Raw genomic sequence first — 18,563 nt, forward strand, 5'->3', positions numbered from 1 at the left:
GGTGTGCCTAATAAGCTGCTAAAAAATTCCTTTGAAAGTCTAGGCTAGTGAGCCTAGTTAGTTGTTGTAAGCTAAGTGATGGTATGCTAATGTAAATTTGTGTTATAATCAATTGAGTGGTGTAAGTCCTCGTGTGGGTAGCATTTGAATTGACCTTAGTGGCGATTTACTATAAGAAGCCACAGGGTAACCCAAACTTAGTGAAACCTCAAGGTGCTAAACATCATGAGGGGTGGACTAGCAATTCACAGAAGGATTGAGAACCACTTGAAAATCTTGTGTACTTGAAACATGATTGTTTTCGCTTATACTTTAATCATCGTGCATAAACATAAATTATAAAATATGGCTTGTACATATTAATTAAAAAGATAAATACACATGCAATAATTAATCAAAAAAATTTTAAATTAGCAGGAAAAGTTAACAAACTTATTCATCCCTCCTCTAGGTTTGTTCCTCACTGGACCTTCTAGTATATAATATTTATTATATAACATAGATATGTATAAAAGTTACTTCACATGGGCAATTATGCAATTCTTAATTTCTCCCTAGGTTAATTGCAAGAAACAAAAATCTCCTTCCACAATTAGTGATTTAATTTAAAATAATATTTAGTTAAACCATTTCTTTACATATTTACTTGGTCACTTATAGGTTTCCGTTAAATAGACAGTAACAAAACACTCTTAACTAACAAGAAGAATGAGCATTGTATGTACATGGTTGCAAAGAATTTCTAGATCAATCACGAGCTCAAGGTGAATGGACCACCGCAGAAGATAAAAGCAATGTTACCTGTATCATGGAGACATGTCACATCAGGTGACACATGTTAGATTTCAAGGTAGATGACATGACACCAATCTGAAGCACTTAACACTTTGCCCATAGTGATGCACTCTCTCCTTCACTAGTGGAAAGAAAGAGAAAACTTCAACTTATTTTAAAATTAGTCTACAAAAATATCAAAATTGGTTCATTAGTAATTAATCGTCATATAGTTGATATTTACCTCTCATTGGTTGATATGTATCAGATTTCAAGATTGACTCACACAGGGTGTAATGGCTGCCGATAAGTATACGTTGAAACTTAGGATTTTATGATGTGTAATCACAGTAGAAGATGATTAATGGGTGGAAAGAAGAATAAGAGTTGTGGAGAGAAGGTTTGAGGAGTAGAAGATGATTAATGAGTGAAAAGAAGAAGAAGAGTTGTGGAGAGAAGGTTTTAGGAAGAAAAAGGGAAGAGCGACGAAAACTGATACACCTACCGTTGTTAATTACAATGGCTGTCGATAAGTAAAAGTGACAGAAACATGATTTATTTTTCTTGGGTAACGCTGGTAAGTCACAGTTCAACAAGTTCTAGAACGAGAAAATGGAGGAACACTCTGCTCGTTCCTAAAGAAGTTGCACTTGTCAACCTTTGCCTTTACAAGCGCCAGCCTCCTGTAATTGCCCTGAAAGTACTTCTCACCCCAGATGCTGGACAAGAAATAATTGCTGTTCCCCTTTGGATTCGTTCCCAAGTCAAGGTCCCTGTAGTTAAGGTACGAAGCTCTTGGATACTTTGATACATGAGGAGTCATGTGCCTGTACAGTCTGTTAATCCAGTCCATGCCTTTACTGTCATCCTTGCCATTGATGAATTGTACCACATACTGGACATTGTATAAGTAACCTTTTCTGTGTGGGAAAGGGAGCTCAGTCTCTGGAATCTTGCTCATCCTTCCACCCATTGGCTCCCATAGCATGGCACCAGTCACTTCTTCTGAAAAGAACTTCCAGATGAGTGCCAGGTCTGCTTCAGAAATGGGTTGCTTCACAAAGTCAGATTTTGCCTTGAAAGAGGCTTTCCCCATTGGATTTTTTCTCGTCAATAGAACTTCTCTGGATGTTCCAGATGGGTATCCTCCAATGTACATCACTGCTTCTACCCAGCTCGTTTCTGTGCAGTCTGTTGCCTGCAGACCCAGCTCAGGGAAGCACTCTCTTGTCACTTTGAGGAGTTCATCAACATCACCCAGATGCATGGCATTGAATAGTGCTAGGATTGATTTCTTCCCCCCTGTGGATGTTGACTGAAAGATGACTCTGATGAATAGGTTTTCATGGCATTTCTCTGCCATGTACTGCCATCTGTTCACCACCATGGTCACATGTTGTTCCAAGGTCTTTCTGACAGTAAAAACAGTCACTTTGGGAGGGACAGGGACCAACTTGATCTTCCATGAGAGGATCACACCAAAACTTGCAGCTCCACCTCCTCTCAGAGCCCAGAAGTGGTCTTCTCCCATTGATTTCCTGTCAAGGATCAGCCCATCTGAGTTTACTATGTGAACATCAAGAACATTATCCGCTGCAAGGCCAAATTTTCTCATCATAGTGCCAATTCCTCCTCCTGCAATAAGCCCCCCTATCCCAACAGAAGGGCATAAAGCTGCAGGAAAGCCATGGACTGCACTCTTCTCAGCAATCCTGTAGTACAATTCACCACTGGTGGCACCTGCCTGGACCCATGCTGTACCTTCCTTTATATCTACACTGACTGATCTCATGTTGATGAGATCCACAACCACGAATGGGTCATTTGAGGTGTAGGAGAGGCCTTCATAGTCATGGCCTCCACTGCGGGCTCTCAACTCAATGCCATGCGCCTTGCAACACATGACAGTTGCTTGGATTTGGGACTCATTAGTGGGGGTGATGACAAATAGGGGATCAAGTTTGGGGGATGATAGAAACCTGAGATTTTGAATAGAGGACTGCAGAATAGATGTGTAAGAAGTTGTGTTTTGAGCAGAAAGGACTTCGGACATTTTTGTGGAAGAAGGGAAATGGGTAGAGAGGCATTGCAGGAAGTTTTCACTGGTTAAAGATGAAGTTGCAAAAGAAAGTGAGATGAAAGAAAGCAGCATGTAGAGAACACTTGACCTTCTAAACTCCATTATCTACCTCTTCGGCTTTAGACTGAAGGGTGTCTACCTTCAACCCTTCTATGGTTCTTTATATACTATTTCTCTCCTACTGTCCCTGTAACGGAGTCAACTAGACTCTCAATTACAATCCACAGTCATTTTATATTGGTCATTTTGACTCCTTTCAGTTCACATTTGTCTGAGAATTCTGAGAAGGAGAGAGAATCCATGGGTGTTCCACTTTTTTTCTATTCTCACAAGTTGGTGATCACCAAATGCCTCTCCTTGCTGGAGAAACAACGTGTGAATACAAGAAAATCCAAAGCAACTTTAGTATGATATAAGAAAACAGAAAACCTAAATTCTTCTGATAAACTGTTTCCACTACAGAGAATAGGTAGGATATGGATAATCTATAGCATGCATAGTTTTACAGATAGTCCTTCACCCACCATTATTGTCAAGTGGATAGAATGATCTTTCTTATTCCTTGTCAGTCAGCACTCTATTTGGACAGGAGTAGGTGGGCACGTTTCAGCATAAGAGGGAATCATATCATCCATTTCTGTAGGTCTGAAAGCACTAAAAAAATCTCGTGAGGACCACTCCAATCTCGGTATCTCCATGTTCTTACTGTAAACGTTTCAGTTGGGTATTTTTAAGCGATGGATCTACTTACGTTTGGCATCTATCATCATGATGAACAGAAAATCTTCCGTCAAAACGACGTCATTAGCCCATACTATTATAGATGTAAAAGAAAAAAGAAAAAAAAAGTATCTTGCTTTTGATAAAAGAATCGTGGGTTCCTAAAGACCCATCTCGTGAGCTCGAAAGGGATTGACAGATCTACAGTATTTTATGAGACAAGTCGGGGAGTCCAATGCTTTGCTCTTTGTTGATGAGATTAGAAATATTTTTTAAAAACAGATTCAGTAGTGTAAATCCTTGATGCATTTGAAATGAAGTATTCAAATGCTTCACGTGCACTAGAAATTGTTCAGTAAGATTGGAAAGCAGATTTGCTACGCCAATCTTTTTGACAAACAATAGGATCAAACATTATTGAAAGAGTGAGCCAAAATGCTACAAGAGTAGGTAAGTTGTGAAGTGATATAGATGAGAGTACTACAAACTATCTCTCATTTCATTATTGCTTTGTTTGTCCAAATGAGACACTCTGATAGGGAAGTTCTACCTTTCTTTTGTCACTCAACTGCTTTGTTCCATGGGAATCCTATCTTGACAAACTGGTTGAGGCAAAAATCCAAGGTCTCAGTCAACAACCATAAGAAAGGACAACAAGAAAGAAAAACAAGAGGAGAAACAAAGGATGAAGGTTATTTAATCAAAAGTATATTTTAGCCCAACAACTATAGGAATAAAAAATACATCATGAGGGTATGTTAGGAAATATGAACTTTCCACTAAACTAGGAAATTTACAATCATACTCTTATATTTCATTAAAATGACATGTAAATAAGATGAAAATAAAATAGTGAACTCTTTTAAGCATAAATAGTGGAACAAAGGGAATGGGTGCAGGTTTCATAAGGGTAAAGCTAGTTTTCACTAAGATAGAGTTTAGAACAAGATCAGATTCAAGGTGGGTTTGTAATTTTGACCACATCATGGATTCAAACGAGGTGAGGTTGGGATTCCCACAACCAAACCTGTTGACATCTCTAATTTTCCACCTAGTACATATTTTAAGACCAAAAGAATGTCACACTATTGTATTCAATTTAGTAGAAATCAGTATACAAATAAACACCTCTACCCCTTTCTTATACTCTTCACCCAAGGATTTGTTGCAAACAATTTTCATCCAACTCTTATCCAATTTATGCATTGCACCAAAATATATAAACTCATTAATCAGTCATCGGTGGTTTCCAACTATGGAAAATACTCTACTTTAACACACTTGAATTTAGATGGGAAATGTCCCAAACTACGAGTCTTAGATTACATCAAACTTCATTTTTCTCTTGAGCTTGTGACTCTACCTCTCCTATCTAGAACTCACATTAGTTTACTATTGTATGATAATTTAAGACACTTGTCAAAATTTAAGCAGCATCTCCCTACACCCCTCATGTTATACTACTATAATTAGTTGACCTGCATGTACCGCACTCTTTCCGAAGCACATTACATACTAGACTATAAAGTACACAATATAACACTTGAGGAATTTGCCGGAGATGTATACAAATGCATTGATAATTATCTCAAACTATAATACTTATAATAGTAAACATATTTGCAAGTCTCGAGCTGTCCCATAGGACAATTCAAGAGTTGTACGGGAATATTTAGTATTAGTGCAGTTTATTGGTCATAATGGAAATCCCAAACTTTACATAATACTAACATATACATTACAATCACTTGAATTGTCACATTTCAACTTAATAGTGTAAATACAAGATATTAGGTACTTGTGAGAATTTATTATACTATAAACAATGAAAGACTCGTATTACAGAAAGACTAGTGAGGTCCCCAAGTTCCTAAGATCGAGCATCTTATGTGTTATGCACAGTGTTATAATTTATGTTTTCATATTATCTACATATTAGTCCTACTATTAATTTCAAATTATGCCTTATTTTAGTGTCGTATTGCAAAAATTAACATTCATATTATGCTCATTTTTAATGCATTATATTATTTTTTGTCTCTATGTTGAATTATCTTCTTATATAGACATTATGTTCACGTTATTGTTATAGTTATACTTGATCAAACTTATAGTCCTAATACTCTACCCTTGACCACCTAACATAGTAAAATAGTGATTTGTCCTACCAGATATAAACTCTAAACAATAAAATCCTTGCGATACTTCCATCATATTCTCCCTCCTTCACAATGGGTATTTTCTCATCGTCATATAGAAAACGTTTCATAACACTTCAATATCTCAATAAATATAATTAAAAACTAGATTAACAAGTATGATTAATGCCCCTCGGCCCAGCACACTCACCCCCTTGGCCCAACACTCTCACCCCCTTGACCTAGACCAACCAGCCCACTTCCCCCTGTCTTGGACCAATAGGCCCACTGTCGCCTCAGCCTGACCCAGACAAGCCCACTCCCACCATAAGTTAAATGGGCTGGTTTGTCCTCTGTCTTCACCCCTATGTAGATCGCCAATGACTGAATTGGTTAAATGGGCTGGTTTGTTCTCTCCATCACTCTCAATTGTCTTCTATTTAGTTCCATTTATTATGTTGCTAGCAATGGGTCTGGTCCTAGGGGTGGCATCGAGCCGAGTCGAGCCCGAACCTACCTATATTCAAGTTGAGTCCAGTCCGAACCTGCCTATGTTCGAGCCGAGCTTAATTTAAATATTTCGATTTGAACCTCGTCTCGAGCCTAAAATTGTTATTGAGCTTGAGCCCAAAAATTTTAACCGAGTTACTTATAATAAATTATATATAAAATTATGCATATATTTTACATAAAATTAGGTATGACCTCTACATAAAATTGGGCATAACCTATATATATAATACATGTATAAGATTGGGTATGACCTCTACTTAAAATTGAGCATAATCTATGTATATAATACTTATATAAAATTCGGCATTACCTCCACTTAAAATTGGGCATAATCTATATACATAATACCTGCATAAATATTCCATAAACACTCCATAAAATTGTCTATACATTCCATAAACACTCCATAAAATAGTATAAACACTCCATACGATGCATAAAATTATGAATAAATTTCATACAATTATCAAACATAACAAAATTAAATGAAATATCACTATCAATTTACAATCACCCAAATAAAAACTATAAATCTTTTAAATAAAATCCTATTACTATTAGAGACTTACTAGAAAATTACAAGAAATATTTTAAATTTTTTTAGGAAAGTTAAATGGACCTCTTATTACCTTTTCTAAGGAAATAAATAATAATTAATAATTAATCTAATATATTATTATACTTATTGATAATTTTTTAATCAAATAAAATATCAAACACAAAATTGCTATGAAAATTGCCTCATGCTAAAAGGATTATATCATCAACTGTCAAATACTTATTCAAAAATTTTCTATACGGTTTTCAAGCCCATCTTGGCAAGAAAATCTTACTTAGAAAATTATATGATTTTTTAACAAGGATTTATAATTAGAAAAATATTTTCAAAAAACATGAGACGCTAATTGTCCCTATATTTCTATTAAAAAAATTCAACATTTATTAAAAAAAAACCACTAATAGTCTGTAGAAACATATTTCTACTAAAATATCTTTTCAATTTCTTCAAGAGCCATGAGGAAGGGACAAAGAGTTTTTTTTTTCCTTGTTTATGATCTCGCACGTAGGGGTGGCTTCGAATAAATTATATATAAAATTATGCATACATTTAAAAAAAATAATGATAGGGGAGGTTCAAGATTGAATTTCAACAATAGATTAAAATGCACCAATATTAATCTTTTTTACTCCAATTGTTGTCTAGCTTGTTTTGTAATTTTTGAATCTGGCCATAAATTTACTATGGCCTCCATAGTGCCCCTAGATGAAAATTTATATTCTAAGAAAAACTAGAAATATTTTCCTATAATACATATTCCCAAAAAAATCTTTAAATAAAATCCTATTACTATTAGTGACTTATTAGAAAATTACAAGAAATATTTTAAAATTTTCTTAGGAAAGTTAAATGGACCTTTTATTGCCTCTTCTAGGGATATAAATAAAAATTAATAATCAATCAAATATATTATTATACTTATCGATAAATGTTTAATCAAATAAAATATCAAACACAAAATTGCAATGAAAATTGTTTTATGCTAAAAGTATTACAACATCAACTGTTATATACTTATTCAAAAAATTTCTATATAGTTTTCTACCCCATTTTGGCAGGAAAATCTTACTTAGAAAATTATATGATTTTTAATAAGAATTTTTAATTAGAAAAATGTTTAAAAAAACATGAGACATCATAGAAACTTATTTCTATAAAATGTATTTTTAATTTTTTCAAGAGCTATGAGGAAGGAGAGTTTAAGGATTTTTTTTTTTTTTTACTTTATGATCTCGCACTTTCGCGCGGGGGGAGGGGGGAGATTAGTTTTTCCCTAATTTCTCCCCTGAACTTACTGGTTCAGATTTTCCGCCGAGACAACGCGGAGGGAGGGGGTTACGACGCCAGGGAGGACCTATATTCGGGGATGACGACTGCGACGGTGGCAACGACAGTGACAGAAGCGACGACGACGGAAACAGAGGCGACGACAAGGAGAGGAAGAAGTCGGAGGAAGAAATCGAACAGACGGCCACAGAGGCGGCCGACGAGCAGCTGTCAATGGCAGTAGAGGCGGCAACAAAAGCCGACGGGAAGGGCTCGGCGGTGACGAGGGGAGGAAAAACCTGGTTTCGGTCGAGCTCGACTCGTTAAGGTAAACAAGCCGATTTCAGAGCTCAAGCTCGGCTCGAACTCGATAGATAACGAATCGAACCGAGCCAGTAGCTCGAGTTCGGCTCGGTTTGAAGTCACCCCTATCTGGTCCCAATGGGACCCATTTACATGGAGAATAGAATCCCAATGAAGTAAACAACCCCGTTGTTAGAACTCGTTTCTAATGAGAGGGGGTGATATGTCACTTCCTCCCCTTCATCGTACAGGCATGAAAGGGGTAAAGAGCTAAGGCCTCTGTTTGAAGGTATTCTTGGTTATCAGTTCATCAGTTAATCTGCTGGGCAGCACCAGAACGAAACACAGAAGTAGATGAACGTTTCCTGTTGCTTGCATATTCCTGTAGTAGAGGAGCCAAGTGGCGATAAGCAAGAAAGAGCAATCAACAGCCGACTAGATTCAGAAGACAAACGCCAGTCACCTGCTCACCTTACTACAGGAGCCTAGTGGCGATAAGCAAGAAAGAGCAGTCAACAGCCGACTAGATTCAGAAGACAAACGCCAGTCACCTTCTCACCTTGGAATTGCTGTTGCTATCGTCTTTTTCTGTTGCAAATATCAATCAAATTTAAATGAAAACGGTTTCAAAGGTTCCAATGTAGAATTTTCAAAATTCGGACTTGGCGAGATGCCAAGAACTCAATCTTCAGATTATTTGAATGGCTATAAACAGTTCTCTGGAGCAGAGTTAGAACTGACAAGGAGCAAAAAATGGAGTCTTCGAAAACTCTGTTTTTTGCTCTAATTTCTCTCCTCTTCAGTTTTATCTCCTGCTGTATCGTTTCCGCTCAAACCCAAGAAGCTTTGATCGAATGTCTTTCCAGGAAGTTTTCTCTCTCAGAAACGTTGCGGATAGTCTACCTTCCAAACACAACTTCTTACAACAATCTACTGCAGTCTTCTATCCAGAATCTGAGATACAGTTCTTCTTCAACTCCTAAACCGCTGATGATAATTGCACCCAAGCGAGAAACACAGGTTCAGGCTGTTGTCGTCTGCTGCAAGGAGCAGGGCCTGCAGCTCAGAGTGAGGAGCGGTGGCCATGACTACGAGGGTCTCTCATATCGCTCCCGCTCCCCTTTCGTCGTCCTCGATCTCTCCCATTTTCGGTCCATCGACGTCGACGTGGACGATAAACTCGCCTGGGTAGACTCCGGTGCGACGCTCGGAGAATTATATTATAACATTGCCAAAACGAGCGGCAACCTCGGGTTCCCTGCTGGACTGTGCCCCACCGTCGGCGTCGGCGGGCACATCTCCGGCGGCGGAATCGGTACCCTTATGAGGAAGTACGGTCTCGCTGCTGACAATGTTATCGACGCCCGTTTGGTCGACGCAAAAGGAAGGATCCTCGACAGGGGAACCATGGGAGAGGATTTGTTCTGGGCGCTCAGAGGAGGTGGAGGGGGAAGCTTCGGCGTGATTCTTTCATGGAAGATAAAACTGGTTGAAGTCCCTCCCGTAGTGACCGTCTCCGCAGTTCACAGAACCCTGCAACAAAACGCGACCAACCTGGTTAGCAGATGGCAGTCCATTGCAGACAAACTCCATGAAGATCTCTTCATGAGAGTCCTCCTGCAGAAGGTTGATGGAACAATCCAAGTTTCCTTCAACTCCCTGTTTCTTGGCGAAGCAAACCAGCTTCTACCCATGATAGAAAAGAGCTTACCTGAACTGGGTCTGGAAGCCAAAGACTGCAAACAGATGACCTGGATTCAATCCGTGCTCGAATTTGCAGGCTACTCCTCTGCAGACCCAACAGATGTTCTTCTGAAGAAGGATCCTCCTTACGGAAAGAGCCCCTTCAAAGGAAAATCTGATTTTGTGATGGAACCCATTCCAGAAAAGGCCCTCGAGGGCTTCTGGAAGCTGTTTCTGGAAGACAACACAGTACTGTTCAAGATCATAATACTGGACCCGCTTGGGGGGAAGATGAACAAGATCTCAAACTCTGCAACGCCATTTCCACACAGGAAAGGCAATCTGTATAACATTCAGTACATGGTGAAGTGGGGAGATGATGGCAAGGATGATCAACAGCATTTAGATTTCATAGAAAGGTTATATAATTACATGACACCTTATGTGTCGAAGTCCCCAAGAAGGGCATATATCAACTATAGAGATCTTGACTTGGGTAGCAATGGGGAGGGTAATTACACAAGCTACTTCGCAGCTAGGACTTGGGGTTTGAAGTATTTCAAGAGTAATTTCAAGAGACTGGGGCAAGTCAAAGCAGCTATTGACAAGGATAATTTCTTTAGGAGTGAACAAAGTATTCCTCCAATGCATGCAAGCAAGAAGAAAAGAGGAGGTTGAGTGGTTGGAGATTCACTTTCTTTATCTTTGATGGTTGTTAAATCTCAACTGCCTTCATTAAAGATTAAGTGTCTTTTAGTGAAAACCCATGAAAGTGAGATACTTGTTTTTGCTCAATTTAGCCAAACAGGGGTTTTTTTCTAGTGCAGACAAGCTTCAAATGTTCAAAGTATTCATAAAGAGTTTATAAGAGTTCAACAATGAATTATAACCCATTAACTTTTTTAACACTTTTCTTTGTGGGATTTTTTCCCACTTAAAACTCTTTCTTATGTTCAAGCTTACACAGTGTGGACCAGAGACGTGGCACAAACTCTAACTGGCTCTCACCTCATGCAGCCCACAATAGACAATGAATGTAAGGAACACAAATTGGGTCTCACCCCACACATCCTACTCTGATTCCATTGTTGGGTTGAATCTAATTCCATTCCAAAATGGTTAGCCACTTAAGAGGTCTATTGTTTGACCTTATAACCCATCAACTTTTCTAAACACTTTTAAATGAGGGACTTTATCCGACTCAAAAAGAACTCTATCATAATATAGTACACTTCATTCTAAGATGGTAAGTGCCATAGGTCAGACAATTGTCCAGCAACTCTCAAGAAGCAAGTACCACAGAGAAACACTTAAACCTAAAACATCAACTCCAAGAAAGAACAGATTAAGCACATTAATTGAGGTACCTCTGCAATGAATGAACTACACTATTCCCAGGGTCTTGCCAATTGAAACATTCAGCCACATCTGATTGACAGCTCCAAAGGGAAACTGAGAAAATGCACTCAATGGCATATTGAACATTTACAAGTTTCATTGCCCATTCATGATGGTCACCCATAACAAGGAAAACAACAGGAATCAACCCTTCTACATTTCTCAGTTTTAGTGAAATCCCAGCATTCAGAAGAACACAAGGCAGTTTCCTGTTAGTAGATCCACAGGGTCAGCCATAACAGAAACTGCTTTTTTTTTGGAAACCTGGATGTAAGTTAACTAAGAAAACAAACACACGGCTATGCAAAATCAAGAAGCGTGCTGAACAAGGGGCTACCACTGACTGAAGCATCTGGGTACCCTTTCTTGCCAGCACTTACACTCTCTAAACAGATAGGGGTTGTGTTCAGCCTCACCCTACCAAAATACATATTCTTTACAACTAGAATAATAATAACTCAAAAGTACTCAACATAAACAACATTGTCGTAGTCACCTACTCCAATTTCTTTAGACATTCAAAAGTTGGTATCCCTTGACCAACCACACAATCTGTCTTTGCTTGAGCCTTTTTCATTTTGGAGGGGTTCTGCAATTCAAAATTAATATCAACAGGTCTGAGAGGCTATGTAAGAAGTAGATATGAGTGTTAATGGTACAGAGAGGTTACACACAAAATAATAAAAATATAGCAGGAAGTTAGGATAATACATACTTGAGTAAGTAAAAAAACATCCCAGGTAAGAACAGGTTCAGTTGTTTCATGTCCAGCAATAAGCATGGTCATGAGGTCGTCTCAAATCTGTGAAAGGTCAATCTAGTCAGCAAGAGAAAGGCTGATGGAATTATGTCACAGCGCTCTTACATACTCTGATATTCGAAAAAAATATCAGAGGTTAGGTGTTTTAACTGGAGCTTGCACATCCAACGACTCCTTACATTATCTGAAATAATCATATGGATTAAAGAATAAATATAACATCATAGATCATAGGATACAATTGAACCTTAATGACTGGCGATTCTTTAGTGACGGACCCAAAGTCATAGTTGAATACACCAAGCCCAAAAACACCAAGACCCAAACTTGAAAACTCAGCTTCAAGATCTGACTCAATTGCCCTTCCACCACTCATTTTTTCTTTTTCTAAAAGCTTTTCAAATTTTCCTATTGTTGTCCCAGAGCATTGGATGAATACTTTGACTATGGCCTCCACGTACACGGCATGAAACCAAGGTGCAATAACTGGTATCACAGAAAACAAAAATGTTAGTTTTCACCAAAAAATATATTATCAACATTAAATTTTCATAATTTTCTGGGATTGTAGCCTTTAAATTTTGATTCCAAACATTAGGTCAACCCTTGACAATTAGCACGGTAACCCTGGGTATAAGTTACAAACAAAACACCAACCTTTTTATAGCAATATGCCCCATAAGTTCCTCTTACCAAGTTATAAGCTAGGAAAGAATAAAGATTATCGACAAAGAGGTGACAGTAGCTGCAATTGTGGCAAATGAATGGATGCTTAAATAATGTATAAAAAGAACAAATAGTCCAGGAGACTCATATTAAATAACAACAGAAAAGCAGGAAAGATAAATATTATCCAAAGAGATAAGAGCCAGTGAAAATTTGTGACATATGCATAGATGTTCTTATCGTTGAAAGTTGATTACATGTGCAAACTACACCCCATACTTGAACCCAAGAGCTTACACAAGAACCTCCCAAGGTGGTCATTGAGCCAAAAAGGCCCAAATCCAACAGCCTAGGAGAGATCATACGATACAAGAAGAAAAACTGTCCCTTAAACTATGGTTATTCATATAGAAGCACCAAGATACAGTATCCTTCCGAAAAAAAAAATTTTTTTTTTTTTGAGAACAAAGAATCTTAAACCACACTAACAATGCAACAGCCCATAATAAACGTATCTAACAAATCTTTTAGGACCAAAATATGTTAGAAACATAGCTGGGATATTAATTTACGTATAGGAGGAAAGACTATTAGTATTTTACGCACAATTATATCATTTTGATCTATTTTTGCCCTTGGATAGTCAAAAAAATTCTTCAGATACCAAGAAGAATTGCAGAAGGTTAAAAAATTTGCTTTAATCACAGATATCATACTTATTTGTTTGATCCAGCACCTTAATATATTATCAAACCCAAAGAAAAAATGCATCTACTATAGCAGGAAATGTAAACCTATGCACAAAATTGGGCTGCAAATACACCTTGGAAAGAAGTGGTATGTCCTGAAGTATCTTCTGTACCATCCATGAATTACACTCGAGGAGGTCTTAACAGTGAATGATATCACTCTATCGTGATTAGTTTCAGAGAAATAAAGGTGTACTGTCATCACATTTATATGTAAAAAGGCCTAATTGGAAAGGTAAGGCAACATTATAAAGTACAATACATTTTTACCCTTCGTCTCTGTTTCCAAGTCTCCAGATCTGCTAGTATGAGCCCTTTTTCCCATTATTGACTCCAAGATGTCAGCAAGAACTCCATAGGAATGGGAGGCAATGTAAGTAACAATGACAGACGATAAAGGATCTGACTCAATCAAGTCAACTAGAAGATGCTAATGAAGCAAAATATGTAACTTGTCATATGCATATGCATTTTCATAAAGGATATGTCAAGCAAAGATGGGGTCCAACTCAACAACAAATGCTTTGGGGCCCAAAAGCCAGTTTATAAACTGCACCATGCTGCCAAATGAAATTAAATCTTATGGCATTTAAAGACTACATAATCCTGTCGTATAAAAAAATTAGCAAATGTCCTTGGTTGAGATCTAACTGACTGCCAAAAGTCAATTTCCAATCAAGCCATCAAGTCAAAAAGACAAACTGAGAATGATATAGAGTACCTCTAAGAACCAATCATACAAGGGAACAAAAAAAAAAAGTTTTTCAAAAAGATCAGAGACAGCTCCTTCTGCAATCGGCATTGATCCAAGGCTTCCTCCACTAAGCAAATTACTGACGAGGTTGCTTGCATTGTCTAGTAAGTTTCTTCTAGTCTTTGATTCTTCAGTACTGGTTGACTGCATCTGCAGGAGAATCATGATCTACCAGATAAATTGAATGTGCTGGATGAAAACACTTATTGTACGGTAAGCCAGTGAGAATTCCTCTAAAAATTATTAAGCAGAAAGCTTAACTTTTATAAATGAAAAAGAGGAAGAAGCATTATATCAAAGCCGTGGGAATTTACAACTATCTACATCAAGATGTCAATGCTCATGAATGCAAAACATCAAACCAATTATTTGAAATTGCTGATATATGAATTCCATCTCTATGCACAGTGGGTCTTCTCATGTTAAACCTTTAAAGTAACTACCTAATTCTAAGAATCCAGATTGAAAGTCGAGATTCTGAGTGGAGAAGTGTGATAGCCATGAGAAAAGCCAATGGAATTTCAGTATGGTTGTTAGTCAATTCCTAAACTTTTCCCCTCGAGCTCAAAGGTTTAGTAATTCTGTTCGAATCTGGACATTGAGAGGTTCGATAGCCAAAACCCCAATGCAGTATATAAACAGTACAAATCAAACAAGAGCAACGAAAAAAAATGAGTCGCTGTACACAAACAGAAAAGAAAAAATCGAAAAGAAGCAAAAGAAACTCCATTTGCACCAATTCCTCAGAAATATTTACATGAGATGTACACATTTGGGTGTCAATACCCAGAGTCATAGATGATGTAACGAGAAAATAAAGAAAATCAAAATTCGATTCTTTCGTTTATATCTCTAATACGAAGAAACCAATAACACAATCTAACAGGAGAATAGTGACAAGCAGAGCAGAAGCTGATGGAATTTATTGAAACTACCCAAACAACTTGGACAAAAAATTTCTGTTCAGCTCCAAGCTTACATCTTCTTCTCGTATCAACAAGCAAAAATAGTTTCCTTTCTCCCCTCGAGATATTCCAAACACCTCAAATGCAGTACGACATGAATATTACAGTCTATAAAGCAAGCAAACGATAAAAAGAGAAGTAAAGACAGACCTGGTAAGATACGATTTCGTAGAAATATTTACATGGAGAGTACAACTTGAGTGTACACTCCCAGTATATGAGACACCCATCTTCAGACCACCGGCAACCTGGAAAATCCAATTGACCACTGGCCGGTTGCTGCAGAAGAGTAGTAGCCATAACCAGAGGGAGAACAGAGAGGACATGCACGGTACCGGCGATAACCCTCAACTGTTCCAGCTTTACAAGAGACGATTCTTGAGCTCTCATCGATTTAAGGAAAAAGACCGTCATATTGTCGCCCCCTGGCTAAGTGCCAATGCGAAGTAGATTTTTGGTAGCAAGTGGCGACAGACAGCACATGAACAGTCCGGGAATTCACTGCCTATATTTTGTCCAGACTTAACTTAAACAGTAGTTATCCACAGTTCCACCCAATCAACCCCACTTCGTTACTCAAACTGAAGATTCGTAATCCTCCATAATTAGAGAAAAGCTGAAAGGATGATAGATAGCAAAGGGAAATTTGCGTTCAGAGAAATCTACTCTTTAAATCAACACCAGTGGAATCTTGCCGAATCAATTAGCTTGCATTACAGTCAAGAAAAACAGAGCTCCACTCCAAAGCACTAACATGGTGCGCACTTGAAGTGGGGTAGTGGGCTCTTGACTGTGGATTTTCGAGAAGAGAACTGGGAAGTGGGGAAGGCACCAGTACTCTGAAAGTTGCATCGTCAAATGGCTCTTTTCTTCCCAAATGAGCTCTACATTATCTATTTTTCCACTTCTATAACGAGAGTGGACAATAAGGAGAAGCAATAAGCGATTTTTAACTCAGATTGCCACTCTCTGCGCAGATTATGAAATTGGTGATTATAATGAGCTATTCTTGATGCGCCTTGAGACTGCTAATTCGTTGACGAACTCCATGAATTTGCTATCTAGAGCTTGCACGATTTTTTTTTCTCAAGAGATGGCCTCAATTAACTGAATTAATTATAATATGAGAGAATAAAGCATCCTTAAAGGAATTGATATTATGATTTGTTGGCCAATTATGTAAACTGATTCAGATTTATTATTATATTTTAAAGGTGAAGAGGAAGGCAATGTACCTTAAATAATACCTTCTTAATCCAATATCTGATGATTGGGAGTCAAAAGATAATATGGACAATGGGTGATCCACTAATACAAATGAACTTCGTAAGAAGGAGAATGAAATTCAAAAGGTTCAATTTCTTAATTCCCCAGCTATTGGGGAATGATGATGTATCAGTCCTTGAATAGGCTTTCAATCATGTAATGGCTACTAAAAGTGAGAAATATAATAAAATTGCCAAAGCTACGTACTCTCAACCTCGACTTTAACAAGTATGAAGCTTCATGAGTTCATGGGGAAAGCCAAAAGGGTCATGGCAGAGATTCTTCCGATCAAGGACATGGACATGGAGATAGAGGTCATGGAAAATGTGTCCACTATGGTTGAACCCATAATTTTTTGTTCTAAGTGTAGGAAGAAGTTTGGTAAATCAATGCGTGCTAATTCTACTACGCCTGGAAGAGACTATAACAATTGTCAAACCATAAGAAGTAGAGGTGGTATCAAATCGAGCCAGTTCTCAAACAGCTCAAGCTCGGCTAATTCTACTACTTCTGTTGATATTAACAGAAGTAGGCTCGGGCTCGGCTCGAGTTTGAGTTCAAAATATTTAAATCAAACCCAGCTTGAACATAGGCAGTTTGGGCTCGACTAGATTCGATGCCACCCGAACGATTGGGTCGATTTACTTTCATATCCATGTCTTCTACTTCTAAAAAACTTAATTCCTCCTCCAATATTATGTCGGTAAGTGTAATTATGCAAGTATTGAATGTGTCTCATTCTCCCTTTTGGATAATTGATTTAGGAGTATCCACACATATCTCAAATATGTTCGACCTTATTTTAATCTATTACTCATCAATCCTATTGCACTGTGACAATTAAACGATGGATCCAAGTTAAAGGGGAGGGTATTATGAGCACATATATTAAGAGGTATTTTTGTCATTTATTCTCTTTTTCACTTAAGTGATATAAATCTTATTAAAGGTGCAGTTTAATCCCTAACGAGAGCAGCCTCGCTGGTTCTGGTTTTTCATCTTATTCTCTCGTTCTTATTCCTTTTTATATTATTATTATTTCAATCTCATACTTGGATAAAAATGAAAAGCAAAATGACACGAAGGGGCTCTTTCCTGGCCTTTGAGCATCGTCCATTTTGAAGTTCCTGTATCTGTTTCATTTTGGTAAACCCCGCGAAGTTTAAGCTGAGATAACCACCATTGATTCAGCCATTTCCAAAGCTGCTTTAAACATTCAGCCGTAAGCCCTCACAGTCTCATCTCCAGATTGGGAGAAGCTAAGCTTTGTGTTATTGTTCTCATTAATCTTCTGATCAGTAGAGGAATAAAAGGAGTATTTTCAAACACTCATCGTCGTCAATAATCCTGTCATCTTCCTCAACTGTTAATAACTGAAGTAAAAAGTTAAACAAAAGTTTAAGTTACAGGTGAATTCGAATTCCCATTATTAAAAGAGTTCTGTCTTCTTCTCTTCTGGGTAATCGACTTTGACTGAAAAAGATTGCAGAACGGCAAGAATACAAACAGGAGATAAATTAAAAGCACGAAAGGACAAAGCATGGAAGAAGAAGCAGATGAAGTAGGAAAATTCAAAATTTTGAATGGTGGGTGAGTAATCCCTGTAGCTTCTATTTGACTGGCGAGAAAGCAGCTCGGTTGATAATGGTTTCAGATCCCACAAAAACTACCAGCAACAATGAAAACCTGTACTTTTAACCGAAGAAAAGCCTATCCATCCTTTTCGCAGCCATGGCCACTCCACACTTGATTGCAGACACCCATTGTCGTGTAGCTCAGAATTCATCAGCCCACCAAACAGGTAGGACGTAGGAGGAACTTGTCGGAATCTTCTGGAATCTTGTCTGATTTCGATAGGTTGATGGATCCAAATTTTCTTCGGCCATGATTTTGCAACTCGCTAAGTTGACTCAAAAATGGGCTGAGTTAGTGACGCGGTATGACTAGACCCGGATTAAATATCAATAAA

General features: G+C 37.8%; 3 protein-coding genes across 6 annotated transcripts; 1 reads left to right on the plus strand and 2 right to left on the minus strand.

Moving 5' to 3' along the window:
• Positions 1-1,254: 1,254 nt before the first annotated feature.
• LOC137953699 (berberine bridge enzyme-like 26) lies at positions 1,255-3,000 on the minus strand. Its single transcript, XM_068801174.1, has one exon. It carries the CDS (start codon positions 2,954-2,956, stop codon positions 1,364-1,366), a length of 1,593 nt encoding a protein of 530 aa, XP_068657275.1. The 5' UTR covers positions 2,957-3,000; the 3' UTR covers positions 1,255-1,363.
• A 6,106-nt stretch (positions 3,001-9,106) lies between these two features.
• On the plus strand, positions 9,107-10,714 carry LOC137952739 (tetrahydroberberine oxidase-like). Its single transcript, XM_068799797.1, has one exon. The coding sequence runs from the start codon at positions 9,107-9,109 to the stop codon at positions 10,712-10,714; it is 1,608 nt and encodes a 535-aa protein (XP_068655898.1).
• On the minus strand, positions 10,611-15,403 carry LOC137953417 (cytochrome P450 97B2, chloroplastic-like). 4 transcript variants are annotated; one of them, XM_068800815.1, is made up of 5 exons: positions 15,343-15,403; positions 13,880-14,513; positions 12,442-12,680; positions 12,150-12,304; positions 10,611-12,023 (listed from the first exon to the last, which is right to left on the minus strand). In XM_068800815.1, exons 2-4 carry the CDS (start codon positions 13,932-13,934, stop codon positions 12,296-12,298), a joined length of 303 nt encoding a protein of 100 aa, XP_068656916.1. In that variant the 5' UTR covers positions 13,935-14,513; positions 15,343-15,403; the 3' UTR covers positions 10,611-12,023; positions 12,150-12,295. The 4 variants fall into 4 exon arrangements, with proteins under 4 accessions (XP_068656916.1, XP_068656918.1, XP_068656917.1 ...); XM_068800817.1 differs by having other exon boundaries at positions 12,150-12,378; positions 12,473-12,680; positions 15,299-15,391; XM_068800816.1 differs by having other exon boundaries at positions 12,150-12,236; positions 15,299-15,391.
• Positions 15,404-18,563: the final 3,160 nt, after the last annotated feature.

The sequence above is a fragment of the Aristolochia californica genome, unplaced genomic scaffold (genome assembly GCF_029961685.1).
Source record: "Aristolochia californica isolate CCGP_79_NKW_82.1479 unplaced genomic scaffold, dmAriCali1.0.hap1 SCAF_16, whole genome shotgun sequence".
In the NCBI taxonomy this organism is placed as follows: domain Eukaryota; kingdom Viridiplantae; phylum Streptophyta; class Magnoliopsida; order Piperales; family Aristolochiaceae; genus Aristolochia; species Aristolochia californica.

Excerpts from the sequence above, each read along its gene's own strand:
- LOC137953699 (XM_068801174.1), bottom strand. The coding sequence starts at position 2,956 with ATGGAGTTTAGAAGGTCAAGTGTTCTCTACATGCTGCTTTCTTTCATC.
- LOC137952739 (XM_068799797.1), top strand. The coding sequence starts at position 9,107 with ATGGAGTCTTCGAAAACTCTGTTTTTTGCTCTAATTTCTCTCCTCTTC.
- LOC137953417 (XM_068800815.1), bottom strand. The coding sequence starts at position 13,934 with ATGGGAAAAAGGGCTCATACTAGCAGATCTGGAGACTTGGAAACAGAG. Across the intron at positions 12,681-13,879 it reads CTTGGAAACAGAGACGAAGG|TTATTGCACCTTGGTTTCAT; the intron begins GTAAAAATGTAT and ends CTGTGATACCAG.